Here is a 15269-nt window from a genome sequence, read left to right as displayed (position 1 = left end):
TTGGGCGCGGTCCCGGGCTTCGAGGACGTCCAGACCTTGGCGGACCCGCAGCCCCGGCTAGACGAGGGTGGGCGCGCGCTGCTCTCGCGAGAACTCGCGGGGTGAGGGCCGCGGGGGGCTAGAGCGTTGGAGAGTGAGGAGGGCCAGGAGGAGGAGGAGGAGGAGGAAGGAGAGGAGGAGAAAGAAGGAGAGGAGGAGGAGAAAGGGGGAGGCGCGGCGAGCAGCTCGGCAGCCGCGGCAGCTGTTCTCCGGGGAGCAGGCGTGCGGCCCTTTCCCCGCCTTCTCCTCCTCCCCCGCCGGCGTCCGTGATTCAGGCGGTGCGCTTCCCACTTCCGCCCCCTGCGCCTGCCACTGGAACGAGCGAAGCCGAGCAAGTTGTGGCCGTCCAGCAGCCGGCCCTTCCCCTCGTCCTCCTCTCCTCCTCTTTTCTCCCTCCCTCTTCTTCCCTGGCCGCCGCTCGAGCCGTCGCCGCCGCCGCCGCCGCCCGGGGGCCAAGAGACCGCCGAGGCCCCCCAGCCCCCGCCGCCGCCGACATGAGCTTCTTGTTGTGAGTAGCCAGGCCCGGCGCGCGCGGGCTTTGTTCGGGAGCCCAGGGCCGCGGGCCGCAGCTCGCCTTGGCCCTCGCTGCCTGGGCCGGGCGTTCCCATCCAGCAGGGCTCTGGGAGCCTGCCCCGTGCGCGGGCGCTGCCGGACGCCTGTCGCCTCCCCAGCCCGCTTCGAGCTCGCGTGGAGCCCTCCAGCCCCCAGGGAGGCTCTTTCGCCCCGGACCCCAAGACCCGACACACCCCGGTGTGTGGGTTGGTTGGGTCTGCGTTTCTCCATCACCCCGATGTCTCTCTTCCCTCTTCTCTTGGGTTTGTGGGTTTAGCCGCCCAGCATAGATACCACCCACTCCGCCTTACGCGTCTCCTGCCCGGCGGCTCGGTCTCCGTTTCGCTTGCCCATTGCGTTTATCTGGGTCCAAGAATAGAAGATCGGGCGTTGTACTTTTCCCCGTCACCCCAGCGCGCTTTTAACTTCTTAGATTTTAGGAGTGCAAAGTTGGGATGACGAGTCCTGTGGATGTAACACCCTTAACGAGGCTGCTTTCGGGTCGGGATCCCATGATGACAGCCCAGGGTCTTGGGGTCTGGAGCAGCTCCTTGCTTCCCCGAGGCGCCCTTCCTCCCAGTGTGCTCCCCTGAAAAGTACGGGCTTTTTCTTTTTAGACAACCACCAAGTAGAAGTCTGAGTAGTGTGCCCTGGGGTCGATTAGGTCCGCTGGGGAGTGGTTTTGCAAATCTTTTGTAAATGCCAACTTAACGTCACATCGAGGGCTGGCTATTATTTCATTTACTTATCCTTTATTGTAGACGAATTTGGGGGATGGGCAGAAAGCCGGGATGGCCACTTGGGGGTATGGAGGCAGCAGACAGCCTCAGGTCGGCAGTAAACAGGCCATACACTCTTGGAATTCCTCTTTTGAGGGCTTCATTGTGATTCACCTATGTTTAATCTGTGGTTAGAAAGCTCATAAAAACTCAGATTGAAACTTGCACCATATACTCCTTTACTGTTGTGGACAGAATAGCATTTTTCTTCACAACGATAATGATAGTTTTGTTCCGATTCTCTGCTTTTCCCACCTGTAATTTTTAGTCACCGCATTGGCACTTGGATCCCGAGAATTTAACTAACCCTAATTTCACGTGTTCAGATGTAGAATATTAATCCTTTTTTGAGCAGTCAAGCAAAACTGAGTGATCACAGAAGGCTAACTGGCAGGCCAGATCGCTGGTGTTTCTCGTATGCGCAGGAGGCCTGGCTTGTGTCACCCTGCCCACCACATGTGAGTTTGAGTTGTGAAATCTCTTTCTTAGGCTCATCCTAGAAGTTGATTCTGAGTTTGTCATGTAGGTAGTCCTAGGTGAGAGGACCGAGTGACTTCTGAAAGACGTTGTTTCTTATTTTAGATTGAATCAGGATATCCAGGTATCTCTGCTTGAAGCTTCTCATCTTGACTGTATTTTACATTGCTGTTGTTTTATTTCTTCAAGAATTTAAAAGCTGTCTTCAAAATAGCCGTGTAGGTGATGTCCGTGACTGTTGCTGATGGGCTTATGACTCTTGGAACTCATAGCTAAATTGGTTGGAGCAGGAAAGAACCATATTTGGCTGAAACTAGGGGATGGAGAAGGTTTTGGTGGTACTTTCTGAATACAAATAGAACAGTATCCTTTTTTACATGGCTCAGTATTTAATAGTTACAGAAATGCAGTGGGTTAGTTCATTTCTCCTGAAGCATACTAGTTATGTAAGAAAAATCTTGCTGTAACAAATGTATATATGTAAAAGCACCTTTCAGGGTTTGTACTATTTGGAGCACAATTTTTCAGTCAGGTTTCATGTAGCAGTTAATATAGTCCGAAAATATTTAGCCCTTGTGCTTGACAATCCATAAAAATAAATCCAACTTGGTTTTGGTTTTTGTCCACCAGTAGTTTCAAATCTAAAGTGAAGACTTCATAGATAGAAATAATTATTATCAGACATGAAAGAATAAAGTTTTGGTTATTTCATCTATATGTTATTTGGTATAGCTTTCTGAGTATTATTTCTCTATGGGTAGGTGAGCAGAAAAATCAAGAGTTGCAAGTTAGGAAATAAATATAAATATTTACCTCTAGTTCTCGGAATCCTACTTGTAAGGCTACTGTGAGTGGATGAGCTGAGGAAATAGGGGCAGTGTGAGATAGGTTTATGAAGGTGCTGACTCAGAACTCCTGAGGGCTTTAAGACAGAAGGAAAGAACTATTGATTTAAAAAAATCATTTAGGGACACCTGGGTTGCTCAGTGGATTAAGCCTCTGCCTTCCGCTCAGGTCAGGATCTCAGGGTCCTGGGATCGAGCCCCGCATCGGGCTCTCTGCTCAGCAAGGAGCCTGCTTCCTCCTCCCTCTCTGCCTGCCTCTCTGCCTACTTGTGATCTCTGTCTGTCAAATAAATAAATAAATACATCTTAAAAAAAAAAATCATTTAATGTACCAGGCACTGAGGTAGGCACTGGGTATCATTTATGAACAAAACCAACAAAAATTCCTGTATTGGTTAAGCTTATGTTTTGGTAAGTGATCATAAACAGTGAATAGCAGTAAATTATATTGCACGGTAGGAGGATGTAAGTGCCATGGAACAAAGTAGGGCAGGGTAAAGAGGTTTTTTTTTTGGATAGGGAGATGAGGTAGATTAGGTAATCTCCAGAGGATGCCCAGATAATCAGCAGCAGTGATACCTTTTGTAGCTTTTGTCCAAACGCTCAGAATAAATTTGTCCAGCATATGGAGATACGGCTGGGACAAAGCTTTGGTTGTGCTGCAGATTGGCCTTTGTGTATCTTCAAGGTAATAAGCTAAACTCTCAAATGCACATAGGGAAACTTCACAGGAACCTAATTCGATTTTGTAGACTCAAATCTTTAAACATCCTCAGCACCTGCTGTGTGCTAAGCATTGTGTAAGATGTGGGACTCCAGCGTAGTTCAGTTCATAAATAGTAATCTCTAATAGATTGTGATGCAGTCATGGGGGCTCTAAAGAATGTGGAGCAATTTGTTTTATTTGGGCTGGAGGAAGGCTTCGTGAAAGAAGTGATGGACAGTTAATGGATCTATAGCAGGGGTTCTCTGAAAGGGTATGGCGAACTGGAAGATTGCAGTCAGAGGAAGCATCATAGAGATACGAACTTGCTTGTGAATTGTCCATTTTCAGGTTTGTCCAAGAGGCTGTGGAATTGTGGAGCTAGATGGGATCCATCCATAACCTAGCTTGCTCAACCTTTTAGTAAAATGGCAAAAATCACCAACATCAGGTTACTGGTATAATTATTGGCTTGGGTTGAATGGGAACACAGCCTTCTCAGGGTTTTTCCAGTCTTGGCATTTTATGCATATAACAACATCCAGGGAAACTTAGGATCAGAGTGAGTTCTCAACATTCACTCAAAGTGTATTGAGTGTTCTCTATGTTTCTAGCGTTTTGAAATTGCTGGTCTCTTCCAACCAGTAGAATTTCACAGAAATATTTGACTTGGAAAAGACTAAGGTATTATTTCCTGATGTAGGGCTTGGTTGGAACAGAGTTAAAACAAATAGTTAACTTTAAAAAAAGTCTGGAGGAAAGATGGTTTAGGGATGTGAATGAATATAAACCAGGTCTGTTTCTGTCTAGGAAGAAACAGATATTTTGGGAAAGTAAGGAAATGTTTATTGAGGATTGTGCTAGGTAACTTCAATTTATCTTTTTTATTTTTATTTTTTATTTTTTTAGATTTTATTTATTTATTTGAGAGAGAGGGCATATGAGGCAGGTGAGGTGCAGAGGGGGAAGCAGACTCCTTGATGCTGGGTGGGTAGGGTGTCTGATCTGGGGCTTGATCCTGCAACTCCAAGATCACGGCCTGAGCCAAAGTCAGACACTTAATGGATTAAGCCACCCAGGTACCGCTAAATTCAGTTTATCTCTTCTAAAAAATAGCAGTGTAGGGGACACCTGAGTGGCTCAGTCCGTAAGTGCCTTCTGCTCAGGTCATGATCCCAGAGTCCTGGGATCGAGTCCCGCATCGGGCTCCTCGCTCGGTGGAGCACCTGCTTCTCCGTCTGCCTGCCGCTCCCCCAGCTGGGCTCACTGTGCTCTCTCTCCTTCTCCCTCTCTGAGATAAATAAAATCTTAAAAAAAAGCCCAAACCTAGCAATTTAGGAAAGGAGATGTAGCTGTGTTTATGTCTGTCTCTGTCTCCCTCTCCTCTCTTTCCGCCTGCTTCCCACCCGCGCCCCCCCCCCCCCCAATAATCCCAGCATCATGAAGGCAAATGACTTGACTGATTAAAGGGCTTTAGCATCTTCATCTATAAAGGAAGTTAATAATAATATTACTAATAATAGTACATCTTGGTAAGTATTTACCATGTGCCAGGCACTGTTTCAGATGAGTAACTCAATTCAATAAGTAGCAGGAACCCTATTTTACAGATGAAGAAACTCACAAAGAGAGGTTAAGTAATTTGTTCAAAATTATGTAGCCAGTGATATAATGGGGGTCTGAATCCTAGCAGTCTAGATCCAGGGATCCTGCCTCATACTGTTGTATCTATAATTGATAAAATTATATAAAAAGATAGTATTCAAATAGGCCTTGTTTTTAAAAGAGGTGTCCTTTTCCCCGGCATTAATATTTCATACTCCTGTACTGTTTGCTACGGGTCACCAAGAATATAATGGTGGAAGAAAAAAATATAAACCTTTAAATTTAAATAATACTTTAAAATTATTTTTGACTTCCATTTTTAATGTAAAAATAATACACATGTTGGAGAAATCACAATATAGTGCTAAGAAAAGTAAGAAAATAAAAGTCACTCATTATCATTACACCTTCCAAAATGACTGTTCTTTGTACTTTGTGATAACAGTTTCCTAATCTTTTCTGCCATGTTTCTACCATATATAGACCAGGTTTTTCATTTGGAGATTTTTTTATGTCAGTAAACATCATTCTGCAACATCATTTTGAATGGCTTTTGAGCAGGTGTTAAGAGTTTTGTTGTCTGACAACCTGATGCAATATGTTCTGCTTTTTTGGAGGGGAAGAGGAAGTAGAGTAAGTGTGGTCATCTTTTTAGAACTGCAGTTTGGGAATTGTAGATACATGTCTGGCTTTAGTTTACTTTTCCTCTCTATAGGATTGCTTTTGCTTTACATTACTGAATGCAAAATAATTACTGTGTGATTACTTTTACCAATATTGACTTTTTTCCCCTCTATATAGTTTTTGTACCTTTGAATTTTCTAATACACAAAAGTACATGTAGTACATCTTTTCAGCTGTATATTCGGTTAGAAGGTATTGGGTCAGAATAGCTGTGGGTTGCTTGAAAAAATGGTACCTGTTCAGAATGTTGAATTAAGTCCTAGAGAGAACTCCTTTTTTTTTTTTTAAACTCTCCTTTTATTTCCATATTTGTTTTTAAAAATTCAGATGTAATTAATGTATAACATTGTGTTAGTTTCAAGTGTACAACTTGTAGTTTCAAGTGTAAAACTTTGTTTTGTATTGGTTATCTAACTTAAGGCCATCTTTTATAGAAGGTTTAGTTAAAGTGTAGCTGTGAAGTCTGTTCATTTGCAGAAAGTCATTTAAAAATTTTTTTTAAAGATTTTATTTATTTATTTGACAGAGATCGTAGGTAGGCAGAGGGGCAGTCAGGCAGAGGGGCAGGCAGAGAGAGAGAGAGAGAGGAGGAGGCAGCCTCCCTGCTGAGCAGAGAGCCCGATGTGGGGCTCCATCCCAGGTCCCCAGGATCATGACCTGAGCCGAAGGCAGAGGCTTTAACCCACTGAGCCACCCAGGCACCCCCATTTTTAAATTTTATTTTGAAGGATTTTCAAATTTTTAGAGAAGTTGCAGAGATTGGGAAAAAGAATTCCTACATAATTTTTGTCCAGAAACCCCATTTAGTGTCATCTGTTGCTCCCATAATGTTACCCCCAGCAGGAGGATCCAGTCATGAATCACACCCAGTTTTGTTCTGTGGTCTTCTTCAAAATGAAATGTTTCCTTAGTTTTTCCTTGTCTTTCAGGACCTTGATATTTTTGAGAATTATAGTCCCGTCATTTTGTGGAATATCCCTCAGTTTGAGTTTGTCGTGTTTTCTTGTGGTTACAACTGGTTATGCATTTGGGGCAAAAATACCACAGAGGTGTTACGTGTTTATCTTACAGCTTCTTATCAGGTGCATGTAATGTATATTTGTCCATTATTGGAAGTGATCCTTTGATTAAACTGTCTACAGAGATTTTCCAGTGTGAAGTTAATAGATCTTTTTTTTTCCTCCTACTAATTAATATTTTGTGGAGAGGTGCTTTGAGACTGTTTTGTGACTGTCTCATTCCTTATTTTGTTTTCACACACTAGTTGTAGTGTTCATTGATGTATTTTGTCTGAATTATTATTATGATGTTGTGTTCTCTCATTGCTTTTACCTTTATTATTTGAAATTTTTACTGAGAACGCACTCTTCCTATTTATTTATCAGTGTGGACCCTTAGATTCCTATTTTATTTAATGAGTTATAATCTATATTTGTTTTGGTGCTTATAATGTCTCAGTTTTGGCTAGTGAGAGTCCCATTCAAGTTGACTTCTGTGTCTCTGCTTGGCACTTCTTTTTTTTTCTGAGCACTTTGTAGCTTTCTGGCACAACCAGATCTTCCAGATACATCCGACACTTTCTCTGCCCCATCCCTGGAAATGGTCATTTCTCTAAGGATGTTGGTTCTGTTTACTGAGAAATAGTATTTAGGAAACAAGTGGTAAGTATCTAGGTGATAAGTATGCGCATTACTAAGATATGTTTCTGCTCTCAGAGCCTCTCAGTGGACATCGCTAGAAAACAACATAATCCATTCAGATTTACATACATAGATATATATATATAGATATATAGATACAGATACAGTATATAGATACAGATATCAATATCTGTATATATTGGATGAGTTCACACTAATACCGTAGTTCTTTATTTTATTTTATTTTATTTTTTCAGTGTCCCAAAATTAATTGTTTATGTACCACACCCAGTGCTCCCTGCAATCCGTGCCCTTCTTAATACCCACCACCAGGCTCACCCATCCCCCCACCCCACTCCCCTCCAAAACCTTCGGTTTGTTTCTCAGAGTCCACAGTGTCTCATGGTATCTCCCCCTCCAGTTTCCTCCAACTCACTTTTCTTTTCCTTCTCCTAATGTCCTCCATGTTCTCTCTTATGCTCCATGAGTAAGTGCAACCATATGATAATTGACTCCCTCTGCTTGACTTGTTTCACTCAGCATAATCTCTTCCAGTCCCGTCCATGTTGATAACAAAAGTTGGGTATTCATCCTTTCTGATGCCTGAGTAATACTCCATCATATATGTGGACCACATCTTCTTTATCCATTCGTCTCTTTAAGGGCACCTTGGCTCTTTCCACAGTTTGGGGATTGTGGCCATTGCTGCTGTGAACATTGGGGGTCATATTAATACCCGCAGTTCTGAGTCAAGTAGCACAGGGTTCATCCTAGCCTTCTCCCTCTACATATTTTTCACTTTGTTAGTCTACCAGGCTCCCATAATCCTCAACATAATGTATTTGCTCAAACCACTGTATATAGCCATTCTCCTAACCCTTCCCGGCCACCCTTCTTGTAGCTTGGGCCTCCGCATGTCATCCATGTCTCCTGAGCATGTGCAGGCCTCTGCTTTAGCTGTATTATGGTTGAAAGCAGTCTGAGACTCCACTGTGTATGGTTGAAGTGTGACAGTAATCTAATTTTTCCCCCATGAATCCTGTGTTTAGGATCAATACCTCAGATATGATGGGAGGATTAGAGATACTGAATGTAAAAGGCCTAGCTCAATAAATTCTAGTTAAGTATAGCAGTGATAACTAGTTCATTATCGATAATTCAGCAGTGTCATGATTGCTCGTAGCTGTTATTATTTTTTATTCACATATTCATCATTCTGATTACTTAAATCAGAGCCAGTTTCTGTAGGTTTATAGTCATATGTATCAGTGCTGCTTTGATTTTCTGTAGTTAGGACTTAAAAAGCAGATGTTTGAAGGTAAGCCAATATTTGGGTAATAGTTTCCTCCTAGCCAAGTGGCCTTATTATTTATAAAGGGAAGTGTGAATTTTCTTTTATTGCTACTGTTATTTTACCTTTCAGCTTAAGTCCTTTTGTTCTCAAACTGAAATTTGATAGGAATAGTTCAGTAGTTGTAGTATTGAGTCTTAGAGGAATATTTTTTGTGTGTTTCTTTGTAGAAGTAGATAATTATATGACAGACACTTCCTTGGGATATGCCTGGGTGGCTTAGTAGGTGAAGTGTCTTCCTTTGCTCAGGTCATGATCCCAGGATTCTGGGAGTGAGTCCTGCATCAGGCTCCTTGCTCAGGAGGAAGCCTCCTTCTCCCTCTGCCTGCCATTCGCCCCTGCTTATGCGCTCGCTCACTCTCTCTCAAATAAATAAAATCTTAAAACAAACAAACAAACAAAAAAAACCAAATACATTCTTAATATTCCGTGTAAATACAGGATGATTAAGTAGAAGCAGTAGGGGTGAAGGCCTTTTATGGCAACTTTTCTGGTATCTTGGTGCCTAGATCATGTTCCAGACAGAAGAGCAGCAGCTTGGCCTTTCTGCTCTGTAGGGAATCTGTTTGCTTGGTAGTGCCCTATAGCGTTACATTTAACTACTGAAATAACTCTTTGTTTAAAAACTCGCCACGGTTAAAGTTTTTAGTCACATGTGACTGGTTCCATTCTGTAGCTCTTCCCCACATCCTGCCAAATATTCAGCAGGCCCCCCTATTTTCAGCTCTTCAAAATTTCACTTTTGGATCCGTGAACAGCAACTGATTTGACAGAACCGAATTCTCTCCACTGGAGCACAGCCTTGTTTTGAGGACCCATACCAGTGTCAGTTGTCTCTGGTTTATTGTTAAGGACTCCGAAAGGGGTCTTATTGGTCAGCCTTGTCTGTTTTTTGTTTTGTTTTATTTTTTTTTATATATTTTTTTAAAGTAAATTGTGCCTCCAGCATGCGGCTCCGACTCTGCTGCCTGAGCCAGCCAGGTACTCTAACCTTGCAGTTTTTAATTTGGGAAATGAAAAGTTATCAAGAACCAAAATTAATTTTTTTTCCCCCAAACTACAGTTATAGCCAAACTATTCCAAAAGTGCAATTCTATGTTGCTAGACATTTGGGAACCAAAATGTGCCTCAATTGAGATGTATTGGTTTTAGCTTTTTTTTTTTTTAATTTGACAGAGATCACAAGTAGTCAGAGAGGCAGGCAGAGAGAGAGGTGGAAGCAGGCTCCCCGCTGAGCAGAGAGCCCCATGCAGGGCTCATCCCAAGACCCTGGGATCAGACCTGAGCGGAAGGCAGCGGCTTTAACCCACTGAGCCACCCACGTGCCTCAGTTTTAGCTTTTGTTAAGTGGGAAAATAATTTGGGTGTTGGGACTGTGTTGTCTAGTGATAACTAGAGGTTCTAGAGATAACTTTATTATCATTATTATTATTTTAAGATATCGTTTATCAGAGAGCGTGCAAGCAGGGGGAGTGGCAGGCAGAGGCAGAGGGAGAAGCAGGCTCCCCACTGAGTAAGGAACCTGAAGTGGGACTCAATCCCAGGACCCCGGGATCATGACCTGAGCCGAAGGCAGGCGCCCATTATTACAATTTTTTAAAGCCATTCAACATTTAGAAAAAAAGTACCACTAACACCACTGGGAAGAAGGTCTGCTGTTTGCTGTCTGGTGACACAGCGCTACCCCCCAGGACTGAGGAGATCAGTATCTCTACACAATTACAGCTCTTGATAAGTCTACTCTTGGGTGGAGCTTTGGCATCACTTAGCAGTATGTTAGAAATGCAAGATTTCAGGCCCGAAACCTTGAACTAGAATGAATTTTAAGATTCCTGTGTGAAAAGCACATTCAAGTTTAAGAAGCTTTAGATAATAGCGAGTGGACGATGCCCGTGTATTGAGTTAGATGATTCAAAATAAGGTAAAGTAGAAAAATCCTTGAGATTCTAAATAACACTACCTCTGTTCTTGAGACATTCTGTGAGGCCCTGCCAGATTCAGTGCTTGACCAGACTTGAGTGAGGCTCTTGGAAACCTACTCCTAGGCTCACCTGCGCACTTCCGTGTAAAGTTTGCTTTTAGCAGGAACCCTGCTTGTTCATTTTAAGCAGAAACCCCTCCCGCAATTTCAGTATCTGATTTAGCTTCGTCTTGTCCACCGTCCCTCAGGTGATGTTGGATCACCTGGCCTGTCTTCAGCAAGAATCCTGTTAGGTCAGTTTAGCCAGAACCATTCTAAGCCTGATGTTTTCTCCTGGTAATTTTCTGTCCGCTCACCCCCACACCCTGCTCCCACTTGCTGGCATTCCCTCTCGCACACGCTGTGCTTAGCTTTGAACCCAGTCTCCACCTGTGCCTTGCCCCCCAGTGTAAAATCCCATTCCCCTGGTTCCTGTATTTAGCTCCTTGTTCCTGAATAAAGTCTGCCGCACCATCTTTGACAGTTGTCGGTTTTCTTTCTGTAACTTCTCTCAAGGACGTTAGGTCCCTTGGTTGTCTTTGTACATCTGTGATTGTTTTAATTATTAATTAAGGCTTTTCTTCCCTTCTGGACAGTAAGTTTCATAGGGTTTATTGACTGTTTCATTTCCCAGGGTGTTTGGACCATTTTCTTCCAGCAGTTCACTCGGGTCTTTCAGGTAGAGACTGGAGTATGCTGGAAGTGGTTGGCAAAAGTCCCAAGGCAGCCTCTGTGATGTGGTGTTTGCTTACCATTTCCGTCTCATCTGAGCCTACCTTCCATGTCCTCCCCCGACAGAGCCCTGCCACTTTATTTATTTGCATTTCTTTATTTTTTATTTTGGTGGGGGAGGGGCAGCGGGAGAGGGAGAGAGAGAATCTTAAGCAGGGTTCCCGCCTTTTGTGGAGTCCAGGACCGAGCCAAAATCGAGTGTCACATGCTTAATCCACTGAGCCACCCAGGTGGCCCGATTTGCATTTCTCTTAACGTGGCATTTCTCCCCGGCCTGCCTGCATTTTAAATGCTCTTCCTGTTCTGCTGGCTGGACTGCCCTTCTGCTTCCCACCCACACTGCTTCAGTTCGAGAGCCAACTCCTTTTCTCTGCCCTGTGCCCCCTTTCAATTTGTAGGCTACCGTTTCAGATTCCTTCATGTTCCTTATTATAGCTCTCATCGAAAAGATACTGTACTTGTCAGTTTTCAGGCCTTTCTTCATCAGAATATGTGACCTTGCAATTTCAAAAGCTGTGTTTAAATCTCTACCACCTAGGGCGCCTGGGTGGCTCAGTGGGTTAAAGCCCCTGCCTTCAGCTCAGGTCATGATCCCAGGGTCCTGAGATTGGGCCCCACATCTGGCTCTCTGCTCCGCAGGGAGCCTGCTTCCCCCTCTCTCTCTGCCTGTTTGTGATCTCTGTCAAATAAAAAAGTAAAATCTTTAAAAAAAAATCTCTACCACCTAGCACAGTGCCTGGTATATGTTACATACTCAGTAACAAAAATTTTGTTTAAATCAGTGACATTTTCAAGTATTTTCATGGTGGTAGATGGAGGTGTGAGTGATTCCTTTTATTCTGCTCTAATTTTGACTTTCAAGAGACTTCTTGGGAAATATACATAGGTGGCTACCGTGCACAGGAAGGTTTACAACATCTGTTTATTGGGTCTTTATCTCACAATTTTAAAAAATATTTTGATACTAGTCTTTATTGCCCAGCAATTACAAGTATTCAAGCATGTATTTTTCTACATAACTTATTGTGAGGTGATCAATGTTAAATAAAATATTAATTTTCATCATCTGTTTCAATTCATGTCTCCTTGACCAATTCTTCATTTTTCCTTGTAATTGCATGCCTTTGAGGCAGTGAAAAATTTTAACCACGGTAGTTATGGACTTGAATATTCATCTGCATCTACCTATATGCTCATTACATGCAGTTGTGCTCCTAGTGGTTGTATTACAGCCATCCTTTGGGGATTTCTGGAAAACATCAGGACGACCTTCAGTCATCTTCATCTCAGAGGCTTTGTTGCACCTCAAAGAACCCAGCGACTGGCCGGCAGATGCTGCCACATGGCCTGCTTGCCGATGGGGACTCATGCCCCCTTCGATGTCTGCTGGGAAGAGAAAACCATCTCACAGTTTTGTAGAGACCTTGTCCTACCCTTTTTTCAGGATCTATGTATGCCAGGCATGTTTCCTACCTGCCACTGTAAATTGCGTTCCAGTAGCGGTGAGTGAGAGTACCCATTTCCTTGCATCCCTACCAGCATTTCACTTAAGAAGAAGAATCAAGAAGACTTCTTGGTTTCTTGGGTTTTTCATATTAATACCAAGTAAACAAGTTCTTTTTTTTAATTTTTAATTTTTTTTTAAGTAGACGCAATGCCCAGCATGGAGCTCAGTGTGGGGCTTGAACTCAGGACCCTGAGATTAAGACCTGGGCTGAGATCAAGGGTTGGATGCTTAACCGTCTGAGCCACCCAGGTGCCCCTGAAGTAAACAAATTAATGGTAAAGCTTCTTCCGAAGAACTTCTATCCCCATTCTTTCTCCTTCTTCTTCCTCCTTCCGTCCCCTCCCCCCTTCTTTCTTTCTTTCAAGATTTTATTTACTCACTTGACAGAGACAAGGGCAAGAGAAGGAAAACCAGCAGGGGGGAGTGGGAGAAGGAGTACTAGGCTTCCCAGTGAGCAGGGAGCTGGATGCAGGACTGAATCATGATTTGAGCCAAAGGCAGATGCGTCACAATTGAACCACCCAGGAGTCCCCCTCTTTATTTCTAATAAAGTAGTTAGGTGCTTGCTTCCATTACCATCAGTCTTTTTACTCTTTTATTTTAAAAGGGTAAAATAATACCTTTTTATGTTATAATTTAGAATGGAGCTCTTTGTTAATAATTGAAATTTAAAACTTAATAGTCATATAAAAAAGAATATAATTAAAAATTTTTTATTGTGTGCTTAATGGTCACAGAATTCATAATTTAAAATATTAATAACTTATTAGGAAAATACTAATTTTCTCCAAGAGGTGCACAGATAATAGTCTGTAAGGGGGGGGTTATAAAATGAAATATTTAACTTTTTTTTTTTTTAAGATTTTATTCATGTATTTGACAGACAGAGATCACAAGTAGGCAGAGAGGCAGGAAGAGAGAGGAGGAAGCAGTCTCTCCGCTGAGCAGAGAGCTCGATGTGGGGCTGGATCCCAGGACCCTGCCATCATGACCTGAGCCGAAGGCAGAGGCTTTAACCCACTGTGCCACCTAGGCGCCCCTGAAATATTTAACTTTAATTGAATTTGTTGCTGATATTTTAATGCAGATAATAAACAGATAATTTAATGCAAATAATATTTTTGGGAAGCAGATGGTATACTTGGAGCTGTAAAAATGCCTTGTAGATTCTGAAGCTTTTCACCTATTACTTTTAACATATTTATTGCTTTTTTCGTGGAGTCTGAGAGAGAGCTCTGCCAGGGTTTTGCTCTCTGTATTATTTCAAGGTAGAGTTTTTTTTCCTAAAATATGAGTAAGTAGTAGTGTTTCAGTTGCTGTTGAATCTGAAGCATATGCTTTTATAAAGTGCTTATAGTTTTGAACATTATAAATGTTGACTGTTTTAAGCATGAGTAAGTTACAACTCAGAACACTTTATCATTTTATTGGTAAATACTTTGCATATTTTTATATATGAGAAATCCTGGTAACCTTAATACATTTGTTCCTTTTTCTTTTTCTTTTTTCTTTCTTTTTTTTTTAATTTTATTTATTTATTTGACACAGAGAGAGAGAGAAATCACAAGTAGGCAGAAAGGCAGGCAGAGGAAGAAGGAGAAGCAGGCTCCCCGCGGAGCAGAGAGCCCGATGTATTTTTTCCTTTTTCTAATGGCAGTTCTGATAATTATATTTCACTTGATTCAAAGAAGAAACTGCGGGTGATGAGAGATTTTTGCAGTTTTATGCATTTTTTTTCTTTTTCCCCTCTTCGGTGGTTTTCACTGATTTGTGTTATCCTTTCACAGTTTTTTGTTGTTGTTGTTAATTTATTTGCCAGACAGAAATCACAAGTAGGCAGAGAGGCAAGCAGAGCAAGAGCGAGAGAGAGGGAAGCAGCCTCCCTGCTGAGCAGAGAGCCTGATGCGGGATCCTGGTTTCGGGACCCGAGCTGAAGGCACAGGCTTTAACCCACTGAGCCACTTAGGCGCCCCCCTTTCACAGTTTTAAATGGCTGAAGTTGAAGTCCATTGCAGGTACTGGGGAGCATTGCTGAATCCCAGGTAATGCAAAAATGTCATTTTTACAGTATTAGGATTAAAGGGGCTTTCTTTTTTTAATTGTACCACTCCTGGAATTTTATATAGCCCTTTCTCTGCCTTCTGTTCCCAAGCTTGACTACATCTGATTATTTTCATACGGGCCTTCCTGACATCACACTAGTGACTACAGGCTGTTCCTGTTAGCTTTCATTTAGAGGAATAATTGCCCTGTGCTTGGGTGCCATGCTTAGATTACTGGTGATCGGAATTTGATTGCTTTTGGCTTTTTCAAAGGCCATTTGTTTTATCAAGTTGATTGAATCTGGCAGTTTCTAAGGTGATTGAATCTTTTTGAAATAATTTGATAGTAGACC

The 15269-nt window shown here is 42.4% G+C and overlaps 1 protein-coding gene across 3 annotated transcripts in view; it reads left to right on the top strand.

Annotated features, from left to right (window-relative positions):
• The window catches only part of MOB1B (MOB kinase activator 1B), a 57527-nt gene continuing 42258 nt past the window's right edge, over nt 1–15269 (top strand). The window contains exon 1 of one of the 3 annotated variants that reach the window (XM_045997169.1): nt 1–547. In XM_045997169.1, coding sequence (XP_045853125.1) covers nt 534–547 — 14 coding nt within the window. In that variant the 5' untranslated portion in view covers nt 1–533. Of the gene's footprint in view, nt 548–1266; nt 1829–15269 lie in introns of those variants that run through there. The other 2 variants (XM_045997168.1, XM_045997167.1) reach the window with 2 other exon arrangements.

The sequence above is a fragment of the Meles meles genome, chromosome 2 (assembly GCF_922984935.1).
Source record: "Meles meles chromosome 2, mMelMel3.1 paternal haplotype, whole genome shotgun sequence".
NCBI classification, from domain to species: domain Eukaryota; kingdom Metazoa; phylum Chordata; class Mammalia; order Carnivora; family Mustelidae; genus Meles; species Meles meles.
The sequence above is the reverse complement of the archived record's forward strand: the minus strand, read 5'-3'. Positions and strand labels throughout refer to the sequence as shown.